General features: G+C 39.5%; 1 protein-coding gene across 2 annotated transcripts in view; it reads left to right on the top strand.

The window, feature by feature from the left end:
• Window positions 1-13,603: 13,603 nt before the first annotated feature.
• arhgef39 (Rho guanine nucleotide exchange factor (GEF) 39) overlaps window positions 13,604-20,935 on the top strand; it is a 65,349-nt gene continuing 58,017 nt past the window's right edge. For both annotated transcript variants that reach the window (XM_029495356.1, XM_029495357.1), the window contains exons 1-3: window positions 13,604-13,641; window positions 15,407-15,564; window positions 19,576-19,670. In XM_029495356.1, coding sequence (XP_029351216.1) covers window positions 15,430-15,564; window positions 19,576-19,670 — 230 coding nt within the window. In that variant the 5' untranslated portion in view covers window positions 13,604-13,641; window positions 15,407-15,429. The remainder of the gene's footprint in view (window positions 13,642-15,406; window positions 15,565-19,575; window positions 19,671-20,935) is intronic.

A 20,935-nucleotide genomic window follows, 5' to 3' on the forward strand; every position in this document is an offset into this window, starting at 1 on the left:
AATTTCCTGATTACCTCTACAGTAAACCTGCTGATGGTTTTAGGATATTTTTTCCACCTTTAGTATGCAATCATCTTTTGCAATGTTGAGAGAGAGGTTTCTGACCTCTCTATTGAAGACATTATTGTCAATAATCAGGTCTCTCACTGTTATTTCATTGGTGACCTTAATCAACTTGGACCTTTCTTTGCCTGCTAGAAAGTCATGGGTGTTCAGATAGTAAAGGCAGGGTCCCAGGACACAAACCTGAGGTCCCTCTGTGCCCAATAGGAAGTCCAGGATCTAGAAGTACTCCAGGTCACACGATTGTGGTCTTTAGTGCTGAAGTAAATGCTCCAAACAGTATTCTATCATAAGCAATCGTCTTTTCCTGCTGATGAAAGGTGGACTTCTGTCATCATGCTGCAGATTAGGTCTTTAACATTGCATGACACCTGGCCTGACTGCTTTGCAGAAGTTGATGTTCATGAAGACACATTGGCCTCAGTGATGAGAAGAGCATTCATTGTATCAGCTCCCACTGACTCCGTCCTGATCTTCGCTCTGTATTCCCATTTGTCTGGCTCAATGCCTGTACAGAGACCATGGGGGACAATCTTTTCTTCTCCTGTGTCTACAGAGGCAGCGACAGCAGCCTCTACAAACTTCCAGGTTAATCATGGAGCAGCTTCTTTGAACCCATTGAGCACAACACAGACCATCTTCTGGTCTATGTGCTGAAAACAATCTGGGAATATAGCATGTGATTGGTTAGTTAATCGCAGGGACGTCACTAGGATTGAGAGATACGGGGGGGCTTAGCACCAGGAGATAGAATGGAATAGATTTTCAACACCCCCCCAAAACACATCGCCCCTGCTCTCTCTCTTAGAAAATCTTTGTATATCCATCTAGCCAATGAACAGAAAGACAGTTTAAATTTTCCCATGCAAAAACTAATGCGACAATGCATTTTCACTCGCAATCATTGAGAATACCAGCATTACTGATATTGTGTTGAAATATAGGGACGCTTAGGAATATTTTAGGGCTAAAGGCAGTCTATTGTCCTCACAGTCTCACTATTTCACTGAGTTTGCCATAAACAGGTTGCAGAATGGAGGGTTTTGAAGGCAGTGGTTGAGTAATCCTGTGTATTTACATGAGTCCGAAATATTTTGTTAATAATTTCCTCAAAGTTCCTCAAAATTCAGAGCCATGATAAAAGCATCCTCCTAAAATTTTATATGTTTTTAACTGACCATTACATGCTTGGAAGTGGGAAGAGGCTGGCATACCATCACATCTTCACCAATACCCCAGTTCAAAACACATTTGGCCATACTGGAGGCCATCCTTTGTCCTAAACAGACACGGCCTCAGGTGTTTTTCCAACAAAATTACCTGGTAGTTTTTTTTGGTTGAACTCGCTAGTAAAAGCAGATTGATCCTCTCTTCACTGCTGGCAAGTTTTCCTTTCTCTCCGTAGTGATTCACACCTATGAGGAGCAGGTTACTCAGAGTGCACACAGACATGATAGATATGTGTTGTCCCAATTATGGAGTTAGAGCTCCTCTAAAAGAGTTGGAGTGTTTGATCAGTGATTGTGTGTTTTTGAAAGTTATTACTGCGCAGCTGTGTTTCTGGTAATAACAGCGTCTCTACAGGTGAGAAGTCTTAGTGGTAGCACATGCAGAAGAAGAGAAAATATGTGGGTTCACCCAAGCATTGTGTTTGCATCTCTGCAGATAAATATCAATGGTTACACAAGAGTAATTTGGTCTAGAGTTGGATTCTGGCGAATGGAGCAAGAGGTTTATTGTGAGAAGGTCACATGTGAAAAACATCTAAAAAATATCAAAACTTCAGTAATGGCAGCAGTTAGTTGACCTGCTCATAGATGTTTCAAAGCTCAATTAAGCATACCAAGGAGCTGTAAATTATTAATGTAACCAGAAACAGAAAAAGGAAGATGAGAGAAATATTGCACAGATTCTGAATATATTTTGACACTGTTGTGCACGCTCTTTGTGTTGTAGAAATGTAACACTAGGTCTGTTCCTTTCAATGATTTTGAGAGGGGAATGATCCTTGCATTTTTTTTCCTAGCCTGAATTCACCATATCTGTGCTGGACAAAGTCAACCACATCTTTTTCACTTATTAGCTGCTGGTTTAAAAGAAACAGAGATCTAAGGTTTTTCATAGTATTTTCTAATATCCTGGAGTTTTTCTCCAACCCCCCGCCCCCCCAGACCTTGTCTGTCTGATGCTTGAGCGACAGCTTTTGAGTGAGTTAGTGTCCCTGACCATCAATTAGGAGCAGACCTCTTTATCACACATAAAGGACCCTGCCATCCAGTGCTTTCAGTAATTGCAGGCATGACAGTTCATCGTCATCCATGAAAACTGCTGGGTTTTGCAAACACATGGCTGTTTTGATGGTCCTCCACCACTTGAGAGTCACTCAATTTTGTGCAGCTGTTTGTTACCATGTGATTATTTTTTCTCTACCAAGGCCAAATGGTCATTTTGCTTTAATGAGCTCACCGTTCTGCAAAACACAAAGCAGCAGTGGGGTGTGAAGTGCAAGGTTTCAAGCGCTGATTGAGAGTTTTTACCAAGGCTACTGAAGGTAGACAATGAGCAATTACAGCTAATTACTTTTAACCATCTCTTAAAAACACCTCTTTGTTTGACACTCTTTAAATGTTTTGGGATTTTCTGTTTATTTAAAGTATCTGAGTTCAATGTTTACATTAATGCTTATGAACACTTCTAGAACCCCATAATTAAAATTCATTAAATTGAAACAAATCTAAAAAGGCTAAAATAACACAGCAATTTAGTTTTAAACAATTGAATCCCTAATGTTGAGAGTTCCCTTCTCTCAGGAAAACAGGGACTTAACTAAAGAGTTCTCACAGTTGTATAAAACTCCAAGCATGTTGCAGTTTCTGACACTTAAGTCTAACATTGACAACTTATGAAGAGCCCAGACTCAAGTGTCAACACTTGACGCCATGATTACCATTTGACAAAAACATTGTTAATTACAACTCAGAAGCGAAGTGAAGAGCTGGCAGTGAAGCATTAATACATAAATGAAGCCTTTGCCCCCCTTCAGCAAAGGTAGATAATGAGATTCCACATCAATAAACACTTAAGAGATTTTGTTCAGATCACGTGCTGCCATCCTGGAGAAAAAAAGTCCAATTTGACCGTAATATTTCCCCTGTAGTCACTTAGGAGATTTCTGTTTAACAGGGCTCCTATTTATTTTGATGTGACTTTTATTTGTTTTTGGGGTTTTTGTTTTTGTTTTTTTTTTAGAGCCAACTCATTTGATATTTCTTGGTCCTGAAACCTTGTTTCATTTAACATCTTCCAGCTAAGATAGCCTTGCCCCACAAGTGTTGAATAATTCATGTCTCACAATCCAATACTATTGGATTGGGGAGAGTTGAATTTAAAAGTTGAATTACAAAACATCAAATTCTTTCATCTCATGAAGTTTTTTTTTTTTTTTTACAATGTGCAGAGGTCAATTATGAGTCCTCTGGCAATAGCTGGTATGAATAATACACCGGAGAGCTCCAAAACCTTGGGAGAGTTCTTCCACTTGTGTGGATTATTGACGCTTTTACTTTTTTTCTTCCTATCCTCAGGTAAAAAAATGGACCCTTTGTCTGTGGTCTCCTGCACTGTTCATGCCTCCATTGCCTCAAGGCAAAAGAGCCCTAATTTGCACCGATCTGTTTCGGGGCCAATTATTATAATACCAAATGTACTGGAAACACAATAAAATTGAAAACAATAAAGAGTGGATCTACCAATATTGTGCATTTTAATAATCTTCTCATTAAAGATGCATTTTATCTGTTCAGCAATTTTCAGTTTTGCTGGCTTTTTAGAATCTGTCACATTACCCACAGAACACAGATATCGAGCTCTTGGGCTGCGAGGGAATATTAGCTGCAGTTCAGTTTAAGTACCCTGATGCTGAGGCGTGTTAAAATATATTGTTTGTCCTGTAGTATATATAATAATACACTTGTATAATCAACATATGAAATTACAAATGTCAACCTGTAACCTAATACTCCCTGCAGCAGAGGTGGGAAAGGGAAAGTTAATGCACTGTCACGCCAAATAGTACCACTCATGCACGGAATGGATCTCACTGGTACACTGGGTTAAAACAGTTAAGGTTTTGATTCCAAGTTTAGCTTTAGATCATCCAGGAAGACTATTTCTTCTCTGCTTCCATTTATAATTGTCTCGTTTTCTCTATCTCTCACCCAAACATTGTAATCAGTCAACATCATGTGTTTGGCACCCAATCAGCTCTTGCCATGATCTTATCCAGCCAGTAGATCCCTTCATTATATACAAACAGTCCAAGCCTAGCGAGAATGCACACGCAGCTTGGGGCCAGAAAATGTCAGAGCAGAGTATAGAAGAGAGCATGGATGTCGATGATCTGCCACCAAATTATTCGGATTATGTGCAGGAATACTTTCAAAATGTACTTTTCATTCATTAAAAGATTGGATAGACGATGTTAGCAAGTTAGCATTTAATGTAAATTAAATGGAGCAACAGGTCTCTGTCATACATCTGAGTCTCATTTGTCATCAGTCCTGTTTAAATATCCCGGCTCTTCACTCACTCATCGCCAGATTGTTACAGTTACCTAAGCAGTAACCAGTGCCCCGTAAACCCTCTCAGCAACTTATCCGTGTTTTTGAGGTCAAATCACACTTGACCTCATAGAATGATCTGGCCACCATCTGGACACAGCAGACACCAACGCTCTCTGTCAGGCACTCTCCAGGCAGGATTCCATCATCAGAAAACAGGACCAACTTCTAGACAACCTCATGGGAAACTCCACCTCTCTCTCCAGGCAAGTAACTAATTTATCCAACCAACTCTCCGCAATCATGGCCCAACTCTCCCTGCTTACCAACAGCCTGTCTTCCCAGTCCCCCAGCACCCCTGCCGCTACGGCATCCCCTCTTGCTAAGTCCTTCAACCCCTCCCAGTAAGGAGCCACATATCTCCAACCCTGAGCCATTTTCAGGGGACCCTCTAAAATGTAAGTCGTTTTTGCTACAATGCTCTCTAGTAGTAGGATAGAAGCCCCTCACTTATTCCAATAATGAATCCCAGATCCAGTATGTAGTGGGGTTATTATGGGGTAGAGCATTAGATTGGGCCACAGCCTTGTGGGAGGGTTCCCCATACATTTTCAAATCATTTTCCTTGTTTATCGAGGAATTGAAGGAAGTGCTTGAACATTCTGTACAGTGTCGGGAGGCAACAAGTCAGCTGTTGTCTCTGAAACAGGGTGGTTGTGGTGTAGCAGATTTTTTTCATTGACTCTAGGGTTTTAGCTGCTATTTCAGCTGGAGGTGAGACAACATCCCTGGATACATTAATTTCACTGGCCATCAGACTAGATAATCAGCTCCGAGAGTGCAGGAGAGAGAGAAATTCCCAGCTCACATCCCCCCATTCCACTTTCGTTTCTGCCCCATGTCCACCTGCTCCTCAGCCTCCTGAATTTAGTGTGCCCCGTTAGGGTCCCCCCACTATGAACAACACTGAGCCCAAACCCATGCAGTTGGGACGCACGCTATTGTCACCGGAGGAGCAAGCCAGGCGAATGTCATCCCGGTAGTGTCTGCACTGTGGCCAAAAGGGGCACTTCATCGCTGCATCTCCCTCACACCGAAAAGCCTCGGCTCACCTGCTGTGGAGGAACGACAGGTGAGCCTAACCCCCACCTCCCCCAACCCTTCCAAGCATTTTGCCATTTCTGCCATACTCTCCTCCTCCTCTGAGCCTCTTCCCCTTTCTGCCTTGGTGGATTCCGGAGCGGAGGACAATTTCATTGATAGGACGGTAGCACAATAATCTGCATTCCCCCTTGAGCCCCTGGAAGAGTCTTGAACTGTCAGAGCACTGAGTGGAAAAATACTCACCCGGGTCACACATCAGACCACTCCACTCCAGTTAATCCTCTCTGGTAATCATCGGGAATTCATTTCCCTCAAACTCTCTCTCAAAATTGATTCGTGGGCAACTGGACTTGCATTTGTCTATGAAGTCATTTTGCCTCTTATCCAAGGGGCTTCATCAGTTGTTGGCCTACTAGTCCGCACTAGTCTGACCAAGACAGTGGAGAAAGACCCAGGCATTTAACCTCTGTTGGTGTGTTCACCAAAGTACGGTACCCACAGACAGTCATTAGAGGTCATGGGCCTCTGTTGTTATCACATGTGAACGACAGTCATTAGGATCTGGTGTACCCCTGGTGAACGATGATCGTTGAGAGTCGTCTGCGATTAATTTGTTAATTCTCCTGGGTACAGATGAAAGGGCAACATTGTAAATGGGAGATAGGTGGTGTTGCAGACCCCTCCCCTGTTAAGGGATGGTTTTTCCACTTTTACATAGATGGCTTCTTTGACTCCTCTTTCAAACCATCTGTCCTCTCTGTCCAGGATCTTGACATTGCTGTCTTCAAAGGTGTGTGCCTCTTCCTTTATATGGGAGTAGACAGCTGAGACTGGGTCTGACGAGTTTGCCCTTCTGTGTTGGGCCATGCGTTTGTTTAAAGGTTGTTTAGTCTCCCCAATGTATACGTCCTTGCATTCCTCACTGCATTGGACAGCATATACCAGGTTGCTTTGTGGTTGTGTGGTACCTTGTGCTTTGGATGTACCAGTTTTTTTTTCCTGAGGGTGTTACTGGGTTTGAAACTTACAGGGATTTGATGTTTGTTAAAAATCCTCCTGAGTTTCTCTGAGACCCCAGACACATATGGAATGACAATGTTTTGGGCATTTGTCTTTCATTTTCTCAGCATCATCCATGTTGGTATTCTTTCTAAAGCATGCTGCTGTCTTGCCAAATATCCAATTCAGATAGCCACAGGTTTTCAGGCCTCCCTTCAGATGTTTATGTTCCTCTGCTTGGGCCTGAGTAGAGTTTGGTACGTTATCAGCCCTGTACTAGTTTGTGCTCCAGTCCTTTATACCCCAATGTGGAGGCTTCTGTCCTCATCAAAGTGAACATCACAATCCAGAAAAGGTAAGTGGTTGTCTTTGACATCTTCTCTAGTGAACTTCGTGTTTTTGTACACTGAGTTGATGTGTTCAGTAAAGGGTTGTAAATCTTGGGTTTTGATCTTCACCTGAGCATCATCCATATAAAAACCAATTGCTTGGAGGTGTTCCTTTATATGAGTTTAGGGCCTTGTGCTCTACCATTTCCATGTATAAATTGGCCACAATGGGGGACACTGGTGAGCCCATAGCACAGCCATGCTTTTGTCTGTAGAAAATGCTGTTAAACTGGAAATATGTGGTGTTGAGGCATAAGATCCAGTAACTGACAGATCTGGTTTGAGATTGGTTCTGTTTTATCTTGTTGTGTTATCTTGTTCTGAGTGATGCCTCACAGTTTCCACGGCCCCCAAGGTTGGAATGGAGGTGAATAAGGAGGTCACATCGTATGACACCATGGTTTCATCTTGTTCTATTTTTAAGTCTTTAATTTTTTTCACAAAGTCTAGCGAGTTTTGGATGTGATGTGGTGTGTTTCCAACCAGAGGGGCTAAGATGTTGGCCATATGCTGATATGCATGTAAGTTACCGCGTTTATGCTGTTTACAATGGGTCTGAGTGGTACCCCTTCTTCTTGGGGAGTCCTTATAAGCATGGGATGGTATCTTGGGGATAGAGACTGTTGAGTTCCCAAAGTGAACTTCGCATTCACTTTATGAAGGATGCAGGAGACGTCCAAATCAATTTCATATATTTTATTTGAACACAAACAGTAAAATATACGATAAAAAGAGATTGTTGACAGAGCTCTGGAAAAGACTATGTTTCCTTGACCAGCAGACAACTCTAGCATCAGTTCACAAAGTCTGATGCTCTATCTTTCCCTGGTCCAGCTTTTGTTATTGGTACACAAAGGAAATGAGGTGTGTGGGTGTGACTTCTTCTGGTTGCACACTTCCCCCTCATATTATCTGGCTCCATTCCTGTGATCAGCCCCTAGTGGCTGTTGTAGGTCCCTGTGGATGAGAAAGGAGAACAGACACAAACCACATAGTCCACAACCCCAGTGTATCTCCTTCATTCAATAATAAAAAGGCCATGATTATATATACTGTATATAGATATTTCATATTAAAACATGTAAGAGGTATAAAATCAGATATTAATGCAGTATGTGATTCATTAGGTTAAAACAGTACAAAAGTATGTAAATAACATAGGGTCAGAGATCCCAACAAGATGGAAATACTGTGGCCGGGCAAAGGGCTCCATCTTGTTGTAGTTTTTGGAGGCATTCAATTACCCTCCTTTTGTAACCACTGGAAGGATCCCGTTTCAACATTTCACAGGTATTTGTGTCGTTTAATAGAGTGGAGACCTTAGAGTGGTAGTCAGTTGTGTTTAGAACTACTGTGCATCTCCCTTTGTCAGCCAGAAGGATAGTGATGTTCATGTCCTTGCTCAGAGACACCACAGCTTTTCTTTCATGAATTGTGAGGTTCGAAGGTGGTGCCTTAGCATTGGACAGAGTTGCTGACACCTTAAACCTGAGCTATTCCGCTTTGGTTTCATTTAATTCCCCTCCTTTCCTCCGCCTTTGAGCCCGTACAAGGAGCCACAATCTTTACCAAACTCGACCTCAGAAATGCCTACCACCTGGTTTATATCTATGCAGAAGACAGCCTTTAACACCCCGCTTGACCATTTCGAGTATTTAGTTATGCATTTTGGGTTGACCAATGCGCTGGCCGTTTTCCAGGTGCTGATAAATGATGTGCTCAGGGACTTTCTGAACCATTTTGTGTTTGTCTGCCTCAATGACATCTCCCATGTCCACCAGGTCCTACAAAGACTTTTAGAGAACTGTCTATATGTCAAAGCAGAAAAATGTGAATTTCATACCAAGTCAGTGGTGTTCATAAGTCACATCATTAAGAGTGAGCAGGTGCAGCCCCACTCACCAGACTCACTTCCTCGAAAATCCACTTCTCCTGGTCCTCTCAAGCCGAGACCACCTTCAACCTCCTCAAAGAACGGTTCATCACAGTACCCATCCTCATCCAACCGGACGATCACATGATCTGGAGCAACAGTGCTAAACACTATGCCATGCTGCCTCAGTCATGGATCTTTGTGATTATAGGGTTTCCAAAAACTCCTTTCACCTTTGGTTGATCTGCACATGTGATGTAGGTTGAAATCTCCATTAAGAATCAAATAATCAGAATTTGTAAAATTAATAGCTAAAAGTTCTGAAAACTTGTCTTTGTGAGGCCCATAGATGATCTCAGGAAGTTTTTCAGTTATCATTTGACCCTCAGAGTCAGCTAATTATGCATTCAAAGGAGGGGAAACGATGAACATGAACCTCGGCACAAAGAAAATTATTTCACACTCAAAAGCTTTGATAAGATGGAGAAAGCAGAAGCAGCCAGGTCTCAGTATAAATTATAAATACATATTATATATATGTGTGTGTATATATATTTATATATTTTTGTTTTGTTTTTACATTAGAAATTTGGAAACTTTATACATTTTATAAAACTTAGTTTAAAATTGTATAACTTATTTTACAATTTCAAATGTATTTAAAGCAATTCAATGACTATCAAGGATAGAAATGGAAATAAAATCTGTATTTTGTTAAAGTGAGTGTTGACTGTGACTGTTGACATAATCACATGTTGATAATATGACTTTTGCATTTTGCCTTTATTATCATGGATGTATAGGACTGCTAAGGTGAGGTGTCATCAGAGTTAGTGTTTCAGGCCAGTAGGACTGAAATGCAGACAGGCAAGGTATGACCCACCAGTCTGCTTGTGTAATAGCACCCAGATGGAAAAGGAGGATTGGGCCCACACTGTCTGTCAGGAGTTCTCAGCAGGGTATTTCCTGGTTAAAAATGAGGCAGGTTAGGTGGTAACATCCTGATGACGACCACATGTGCATGTGCATTGTGTCTTCAGCTGGCTCAAGCAAACACTTTTCTGCAAGCAGCATATTTAAGAAGCTAGCTAGTGGCTAGTGAACCCAGTGAATTTCCCAAGAGAACAATTAAAAACTGTAACAATCTAGCAGATGTAAACTTTCACATCTTTCCATTATTTATATTTAAGTACTTTATGGAATGATACAGTTCAAAAAGAAGAAGCTGAACCTTTTTTGCATTGTATTAATAAATGTAGTGGCCAGGAACAATCTTGTAAGTATTGGACTCTGTCTCCCTTACTACATCTTCAGGCACATACTCTTGTTTTATTTTTTCTGACTTACTTTGGCAACGTGGTATGAATAACTGTACCATCTGTGGGGTTGCTCTCTGCTTTCTTGTGTTTATTTTCTGCTATTGTTACAGCTGTGACATGGGCCTATATTTTTTTTTATTTATCTTCAACCGCTAATCTGCATCCGGGTCTATAGCTATCCCTGTCAATTTTGGTTGCATTTTGCATCTTTTGCTCTGCGTTCCCACTGTGCTAACACTGTCCCCCTAAAGTTGTGGCCCCTCAGTGTTCCTCACACCTTTCTTGATGTGTTTCAATTCATCTTATCTTTAATCTCCCACTACTCACACAATGCTTATATTTCACTTATAAAAGCAAAACATTGGTTAATTTGTAATTTGTTCACAAATCCACATATCTTATCAAACCACCCATTTGCCCTGTACTGCCTTTAAGGTTTGCAGGAATAGGGTGTCTGGGATTAGACACTGGGCTAGTGCTGGGTCCTTTCACAGCTGATATACAGAGATAAACCATAAAGCAACAGAATTTACACTTACATTTACAGCCATTGACACATTAGAAAATCCAATGAAAGTAACATGCATGTCTTTGGAATTTTGGTGATAGTTTAAGAACCTGCACAAAACCCACACAGGAACAGGGAGAATGTGCAAACTCCTAAGTGCTCAACATTGTATCCAAGCCTTTTGTTCACACCAGGATTGACTGATGTGAGACATTCACAAAGGTCAACAGTGCAGCACCACAGCATGTACTTTAATGAAAACACAAATGGGTGTCACCAAACTACAAAGTGCAAAATATCAGGGTATTACTGCATGACACACAAATACTTTAGCATAGTATAGTGCTAAATGGAAACGCAGAAACTCTTGAGAGGAGTATTCATCTTTATTTTTGGCAGTTTTACTTTGCCCTTTCCCGGTGTTAGCCAACAATTAGAAATTGTCAAGGCTAGCTGACCAAATGCAAGTCTGCTGGCTTGAGGCTAGCAGGTTTAACGTTAGTTGCTTGGGATGCTGACCATAGGCTAACAGGAGCAGGATCCAACAGGAAGTGAGTGGGCTTCATTTGGTGGCTGAATGGCAAGGTTTTATTTATTATTTTTTTTAAATATTGGGAAACTTTGCATAAGAAAACATCATTATGTCCCTATAGTTCCTGAGGGGATCACAGTGAAAGCAATGCAGCAAAGCTTGAATGATAAACCAAGAGCAAGAAATATTCCAAATGTGCTCTCAACTGGGAGGGAAAGAAAATCTGAAAGATGAAAACATGAAAGCTAATGTTTATTAGAACTTGCAATTACTCCCAATTAATAAATAAAAACCTAGCCTACATGACATTTAATACCAATCACTGAATAGATTATTGTTTATATGTTAACAATTAGTCATTAATCACTATTTAAACTGAAAAAAGACCTATACTGCTTTTTCAGTTACCATGAAAGCATAATCTACTCAACAGATTTGAATTCAAGCAATGGGAAAAAGACAATCTATCACCTTGTTTGATTAAAAACGTGAAGGAGGTTATTAAATTACAGTTTTTGAAGCTGTCATTTATACCACTGAGATATTGCAGGCCATCTTGTGTTCCTTCTATTGACCTGTGTCCTGTGCAGCAGGACTTGGCGTCTATCAGCACTAGATGTCAGTGTTCTCGCTGCTCTGTGCAGCTGCAAGCAATATGAACTGCAGCATGGGATGTGCTCCAGAAAAAATGCATCCTATTTATTCACTTGAAAGTCTTCGGTCCTAATGGATTCCCTTCTATAGCCTCCTGCGTCACAGCCTGATTACTGAGGGCATCACTTTTATCTTTAATGAGCTACAAAGTGCTGAGCTGCACTTTCTTCTGGAGCCATTCTCACATCAGCACACCATCTCTCACCACTTGCTGCCAGTTATGTTGTATATTTCTTTAAGGTACCCTTAAATGAAAAGATAAAATTTTACATGTCCACAGTAAAATCTGAAGAAGTCTGGAAATGAGTCTGGAAAAGTTGCAAAGCGAAAACAGAGAAAACAAGACTACTCACTCACTGTTTGAATTTCAAGGATATGCAAACATTTATATTACCAATTCCTTTCAGGCTACATTTCAGCACCTCAGTGACATAGATAATAAGAACTAACCCACCTAGTTGGTGCTAGATTTAATAGCATATTTGTTGAGGAATACACCAAACCAATATGTGTACTAAAGTGCAATGCCAACTTACTTGATGATGGCCTTTGGGAGTTGAATCATTTCATCGTTGTTACTGTTGTTACATTCATACATTAAAATGTACAGTAAAATGTAACTTACTATAAAGAAACTTGTACCATCTCTGCTAAAGCAAAACTATATCCAATGTCCAAAAATTAAAAAAGGGGTAAATGTAGATACACAGATTAATATTTTATCAATCTATATTTTTGTATAATTTTTGCTCTTATTTTAGCAGGCAGCATGGCATGCTCTACCCATACATACCTCAGGGTATTCCAGTTTCTACCACAGTCCAAAGACATGCATGTTTAGGGTAATTGGTGACTCTAAATTGTCCGTCCGTCTGAGTGTGAGTGTGTAGTTCATCTCTGTCTATCTCTGTATGTTGGCCCTGGGACAGAGTGGTGACCTGTCCCAGGGCCAGGTCCCCGCCTGGTCCCGCCCTCACCCAAAGTGATGTGGGACTGGCTCCAGCACCCCACACGAAAAAGCAGTAGATCATGAATGAATGAATGATGAATGAATGAACAAATGAATATAACATAGAGCAGATAGAAAGACAGGTAATTGGACAGTGAGAAGACAAAGGGATGACATGCAGTAAAGAGTCCACCACGGCTGGAAATCAAAATTAACATTCACCTTCTCAGAGCAACTGTGACCACATGAACATGATGACTGGGGTTCAAATTATAGCTAGTACAGATCAGCAGAGAATTTCAAAAACAGTTCTGCTAGTCTACATTGAGTGGAAAGTATTTCCTGCTATTGTCTCTCTCGCTCTCTGTCTCTCTCTCTCTTAGGTAACTATTGTATGTTGTTACTTATTTTTATATATTGTAATTGTTAAAGGTAACTCATTATTAAGTTCAGCAAAGCTTGTTTAATTCTATACCATTTTATGACTGTGGAATTTGACAAATATAAAAAGTATAATGGTATGCAACGGGATGCTTCGAATCTTATCTCTGTTACTGGCTCGGTGCAAAACAGCCAATCAGCGTGGCCTTCGTCATCACAACCCGGAAGAAGGAAGCAAAATCTGAAAAGAGCGCCTTGGTTGAAAGTGGAGACGTTACCAGAAGGTGAGCCACGTATTGATTCAACATACGGTAAATATATTTAACGTTGATAGTACAGTCCGCCTTTCACATAAAACAGCGTTGCTTTAGCCAACAAAGTTGTTTCTAACGTTCAGACGTTTTTTTTTTTTTTTTTTTTTTTGGGGGGGGGGGGGGCGTTTTCTCGGTCTGGAGTCGAGTGATACCGGTTGACAAAAGACCAATTATAGCGTTTCTGTATTGTTAAAAGTGACTGCCGCACAATTGTATACAACCTTTAGAACTGTTTCATTTATCGCTGCGTCATTGTCGAAGAAGAAATGTGCAATATGTACGTTCACGATTCGGTGAAAAATCAGGTCATGGAAGTTTGGAGAACTTGAGTTTTCACAAATCATCTTATGTCTTGGTGTGGATTTCAAAATATATGAAAATGTGTACATGTTGCCTAGTTATTGATGATTAATGTTGCGCATATCTTTCTAGCTTTCATTCGATTTTTTGTGTCACTTTTTGTTCCTAAATTAGACTGTGTATATTAGTTTCAGATTAACTTTACATTGCAGTATTGACAGAGCTCAAACTGCTGATTTAGGAACTCATCATCTACGGTGATAGTTTAGTTTGCAGCCAGACAGGATAAACAATTACAGTGATTGACAACTCATCACCAAGACTATGTTGGTGTTGCTTTCACCTGTGTATTTATGGCATGTGCACACTTATCCTTACTCATGTAAGGCAGGGCTCTTCAACTCCAATCTCAAATGAGCCAAATATGAAAATCCCTAGGGGTTCATTGGCCACACCAATTATTTTGTAAAATAATCACTACAAATAATTTAGTATCTTAATGGAAATATTACTAAGTGGAATAAACTAGTCACAGTTTTCTTTCACTTTAATGGTCCACAGTCCACAAAAAACAATAGACTTGGTAACCAAGCTTGATACAGAAGTGCAAAAAGTTGCATCTAAAAAAAAACAAAAAAACAAACGACAAGACATTAGGTGTTTTTCTAACAGATCCATGTTAAAAAATGTAGAAAATTAGATAAATATAATAAATAATAGCGATATGACTAACAATATGCATGCCTGTTTATATCAACAACACTTCCAAGCATAACTATTAGTTATTACAGTGGGTCTAATCCACGAGACTAACATTACCACGAGCGGCCACGAGACTAACATTATTCTCTGCTTGTATCAACACTTTCAAGCATACATAAGGAGCTTTTAAAGCAGATCCGTATCCATAAATACTAAATGAAAGCTGAACTACGATCCGTGATTTGACTTGAAGTGCCTCTTATGTTGTACATCACAGAAATGGTATCGCTGCATAATAAACACACCGGTTTATTGCTTGTTGAGGTTGGTAAAGTAAATAAATACTTGTCAGTCCATTCGCTCTGGAAATGGCGATTTTCTCTGTCGATTTTATGTCTTTTTAGCTTGGAGAGAGACATTTTGAGGCTTGTTTGCTTGCTAGTTTTGCTGTGTCCCACACATGGGCCCTCTAACAGGAGGATACGCTGAGTGATTGACAGCCAATCACAGCACTAGATGTCTTTAAAAAGGATGAATCACACATTATGCCTAGGTCAAATGTCACACAGTAGCTCAGAGATAAATAACATTACTTATTTTTTTCAAATCATACACATCTCTTGTGGGCCATTGAAAAATTCAGATGGGCCATATCTGGCCCGTGGGCCGCCAGTTGAATAGGCCTGATAGAAAGCATAAAGCTTAGTTTATAATTTCTGTCTGTAAACTTGGCCTTTTCTGATTGCTTGCATTTCTCCAGTGTCCCCCTCGTCACCTGTGATCATGAATTTCTCCCTGGGTCCACGCTGCAGCATCCAGGAGCAGAGGGAACGCTGGGAAAGGAAACGCAGCCGGACAGCCAGGGAGCTGGTGCAGACAGAACAACATTACTGCCAACAACTGAAGCTGGTCACCACGGTATGTAGTGTTGCAGTGAGGCTGTTTTACACTTGTTTGAAATAAAAGTTTTCAAAAATATCAAAAGTGATGGATCTTTGTTTGATTAATAGTAATTTCTAATAACAGTTTTTTATTTTGTTTTTCACCTTCTTCACTCTATTTTGCCCTGTGAGGCAAATACCACCAGACTGTCAAATCCTGAAAAATACACAACCTTCTTGTTTTAGTTTTTCAGGTTTTTAATCACCAATTCATTATTTATTGCTGTTATACATTCTATAGTTAAGCTGATAAGATGTAATATTTGCCTTCCACAGTCCACTCTAGCTATTGCATTATTTGTGTGCATCATTCATTTGAACACTAGTCTGGAAAGGTTCAAATGAGTATGGAGCAGGTGGCTTACCATCCACTGACTGTAGTCTGACTATAATTCTGATTCATTCAAATTACACTCTTCTTCCCACTTTGATCCATCCATCCATTCAAAGATATCCATTTGCAGCTGTTTTCCTGGAGTCAGTTCACAATGGAAGTTGAGCAAGGCTACGTCCACACTACTTGGTTTTTGTTTTAATGATGCATGTCGTCTTGTATGTTTGAGCCCTGTAAACTGCAGGATTGTGCTTTAAACTAAATGGACAACACACTTTGTTGACTGCTGATTGGGTCTTATCAACTTTGAAAAGCTGTGGTGAAAGAAACATGAATAACATATTACTTATGGTTACTTACCGTATTTACAACTCTGGGTACTTACATATGCTGTATTTTTTGCACTATAAGGCACACTTAAAAGCCTTAAATGTTCTCAAAAATCGGTTTTGCGCTTCATGTATGAATTCTTGTTGTGCTTACTGACCTTGAACCAATTTTATGTGGTACACTGCGCTCAAAAATCTATCAAAATATTTCAGTGTGACTTTGGTGAGTGACGAAGCCGCTCCGCTTGATCGATTGTCGTAGCCTTCCCAGCTGACACAAGCACGTTGTATTAACGTTGGTCCTTGGTTGGATATGGGTTGAAACATCAGACAACGTTAGATAACTAATCATGTAGTGCTGGCAAGCAACCATCATGCAACATTTAGTCAACGTTACCTTACTATAATTAGACGTCAAGTCAATGTTAGGTTTTTAACGTAAACCCAATTTTCGAATCCATATCAGGAATTTGATGGATTTGTGGAATACGAATTATTTAAAATTTTAGTGTATTTTGACAGTTATTGAAGTTATTGAGTTGCATAACTGAACAATATTCTGAGTTATTGTGAATGAGTTGAATAAAGTTCGACTTACCTGACTGTTTTGTTTTGCTTTATCTATGTTTTATCATGCTCCTTTTGAATGAAAATAGACCTGTTCATTGATATTGCGCCTTATGGTCTGCAAAATAGGGTACTCTCTTTGCTCGATGCTGCATTTTAATGCTACAACCATATTTACCATTCTTTGCCAGTAGTAATTTTGGTAACTATTCCTGGCTTGTGCGTATATAGGGTCTCGAAAAAAAAAAAAAAGGGAGGAGTTTTGATGAGTCCCCTCATTGGAGCTCCCTCTCGATGTACAGGCTGCGCAGATCCACATGTAAATTGAGAGCACAGCTATCAGACTCAGCTACCTATTCGCCACAACAGTCCAGTACACTGTTCACATTACTACTGGCATTCCACCACTCTGTCAAATGCATCCTTCATTTTAGCATTTCTGCCAGAAAACCATGGCCTCAAAATACTGACATTTGGTTGCTTTTGACCATAGCTACAAGCTGCATCCTCAGTAGAGGCTCTGGATGTGGTACACTGCTAATTCATGTCCCCTACCTGAGAGGATTTGGTCCCTCTTGATGTCAGACATTCATTGTCAAACCTTTCCAGAGACTCACAGTTCATTGTCTCTACATAATTAGGTTTACCAGGTTTTGCTGCTGGTCTCTTTTTACCTTCAGACGAAATTATTACAATTTCAAAAAATACAAAATAAAACTTAAGCGAGATGCCATTTTGAAACTTCCAATTTGCAATTTGTCAATTCGTCATAGTCTTTTGAAACCAAAATAACCCATATTTGGAGGAGAGAGTGGAGCTGGGGAGGATCTTACTGGCTCTGTATTCTATTCTGATTGGTCGGTGTAGTCTGTCAATCACACTGTAGCTCTGAAAACATGAAACTAGAGACTGACTGTTATATCGTCATAAATTAGACAGACACGGTTGGCTCACATATCTAAAAACTGCTTGGGAGATTTGGCAGTTGAGTTAGTTTTATTTTAGTTCTTGGTTTGAAGATGTTTGAGAAACACTGATGTACTGTGTATGTACTATGCTGCCTGATAATGAATAAAATTTGATTAATTACAAAAAAAAAAAGAAGAAGCCCAATCACCCCAATGTTGCGTGTCAAAAAACTCCATGATGCAAGTGCAGTCCAACAGTATACTGCATAGCTATTTTAAGTTATTTTAAATTTCATATTCACCAGTTTGTATCAGTGGGCCACTTTTGTTTAAAATCAGAGAGCTGTTTGAAGGAATGTTGAACAGTTGTTCTAGTTGGAAATAGAAAATCGAAAACATGTGAGTCTATAGATTGTCCAGATTAATAGGGGCATCTTTCATTGCTATGAAGTTGAATACTCAAATTTGATCATATAATACCAGAATTACCGTATTTTGTGGACCATAAGGCGTACCGCATTATAAGGCTCAATATCAATGAACGGGTCTATTTTCATACATAAGGCACATGATAAAACATATAAAGTGAAGCAAAACAGTTGGGTAAGTCAAACTTTATTCACATTCACATTCACAATAACCCAGAATAATATACAGAAAAATACGTTCACATTTTAAATCATTCGACTTCCACAAATCCATCAAATTCCTGATATAGATTTGAAAATTGGGTTTACGTTAAAAACCTAACATTGGTTTGACGTCTAATTATAGTAAGGTAACGTTGACTAAATGTTGGATGATGGTTGCTTGCCAGCACTACATAATTAGTTATCTAACGCTGTCTGACATTGCAACCCATATCCATGAAGGACCAACGTTTACACAACGTCCCTGTGTCAGCTGGGAATGCTCAATCCATCAAGCAGAGTGGCTTCCTCGCTTACCAGAGTCGCATTAAAACATTTTGATAGTTTTTTGATAAAATTGGTTCAAGCAGCACAACAATAATTCATACATGAAGCGCACTGCCGATTTTTGAGAAAATTGAAGGATTTTAAGTGAGCCTTATAGTGCAAAAAATACAGCATATGTAAGTACCCAGAGTTGTAGAGGAGAGACCTCTCCATCCATTGCCATTATTTTCTGCTCAATCAGTCACCATTCCACCTGTTCACTCCAGCTGGGAATCATTTTAGAATGAATACACTTTGATTGGGACTTGATAATCCCATTTTCATTTTATTTGACGCCAGACTAACACAGCTGTGTGGTGAGTGTGGATTTTCCGTTAAAATAGCATCCCTCATTTGGGTGGAAGTTAAGAGTGTAATGTTCGATTTTATCACCTATCACCAAAAAAAAAAACAAAAAACCTCTCAATAAATTCAGCATTAAGATTTTCCAGGATGGGGATAATCATGAATGTCATCAAATTAGTAATTTCAAAAAGTGATCCAGCTCACCACTCAAGGACCAAAATAATCTCACTCGCTCTGCCAAAGCACTGTTTGACGTCCAAAACTAGTTCAGCTTTACTCAATTCACCACATTTTTTCATAATTGTCAAATACTGTCATTTTGAAACATGTGTTAACTGTATTAACAAATCTTCATTTAAATTATGACACAGCCAAATTTCTAATATATGATTAACAATATGTCAACAATAACAAGACTTAAGCAACAGGTAACAAAAGAAAAAAAAAAAACAAAGCCGCAACAATTAGAATCAGAATTATTTTGTGTCAGGATAATCCTAACAGAGACAGCCCAGTTCCATCTTATTAATGCGAATGCATAGAGATTATGTAACTTTTTTTGTCTTGCTTCTCTTTTGTTTCTCACAGTACTTTGTGGAGATCTTGAAGGCCAAAGGAACCCTGAGGCCAAACATTAGTGAGAACATCTTCAGTTCAATTAAAGCCATTCATTCAGTAAACGAGTAAGTATGCTTTGAATAATTTAAAGAATGTCCTTTCTTTGGAGGCAGTGCCAAGAGAATGTAAAGGGATGACAATTAGTCAGCTGTCTCTTAAGTTAAAATGCAGTCAAGAGTGCCCATGTCTGGTTCTTATCTTTAGTCAGTGATGTTGTGTTGCAGTGCGGAGGTATGCACAGCACCTTCATGGTGGACGCATTATCAGAGAGAATTAATCCCTCTGATATCGCAAGTGAGGGACATTATTGATGCCAGAGAAAAAGAATAACCTGCTGTTACTCACATGATTGGCTGTTGAAGATCTTTGGAAGTCAGAGCTGAGGGAGGCAGATCTATGTCTAGATGTCCAATTGATCTCATACTGAAAAACTGACATCTCCAAATGCACTTGAAAGACTTGAAAGTGTGGCCACATAAATAAAAAGTTGTTGTTTGAAGTTAGTACATATGAAAACGGCAGGGCTTCAGCTATGGTCTCTGTAATTCAGTAACATAAAGTGGAGCTCATAGTTTGGCTGGTGTGTTGAGAACTGATATGTTTGTTTCAAAATGGTAAGCATTAAACTTTGATCATCTTATGCCTGAGAAGAATTTTATCAGTCAGAGGACCGATGCTGAATTGGACACTAACTTTACTTTTTCTTTCTCCTAAAACAAACAAAAAAAAGCACTCATTTTTAGATGGTGCAAGTGAGTTATAGAAAAAAAATCCAGTTAACCCCAGTTGAAGTCCCCTCTAGGATTAGATACATTTCATGAGAGAAATTAATTTGAACAGTTCCTTGATCATGAGCTGGGATTGGCTCCATCACCTCTGCGACCTGGAAACAGATAAGCGGTTGAAAATGAATGAATGAAAAACGGTCCTTGACCATGGCAAAAGGTTTCTGTTTTGCTTTTTTTATTTGAATGTAATTTGCTTATTATATATATATGTATATTTTTGTTTTAATAGAACAACTAAAAGCATAATGTAAACACTTTTTTTATTAATTTAAAATGGAAACAGCTGCGAAATAAGGTGTATCAAGGTTGAGGGTATGGTGTGAGACTTTTTTCATTATTATTTCATCATTGATTCAGATTTACAGCCTCTAGATTTGAGGAATCAATCAGATTTGCCATCTTCTGTCCAATGGACGAGCACACACAGCTATGTCAGACTGCACAGTCTGAGAAAATGCTGTGTGGGCTCCCTCTGCTCACTGACAAACTCTCATGTAAAGAGTGTGCCAATGAAGATTGAAGTATGAATTACTCAGTCTTAT

The sequence above is a fragment of the Echeneis naucrates genome, chromosome 23 (assembly GCF_900963305.1).
Source record: "Echeneis naucrates chromosome 23, fEcheNa1.1, whole genome shotgun sequence".
NCBI classification, from domain to species: Eukaryota; Metazoa; Chordata; class Actinopteri; order Carangiformes; family Echeneidae; genus Echeneis; species Echeneis naucrates.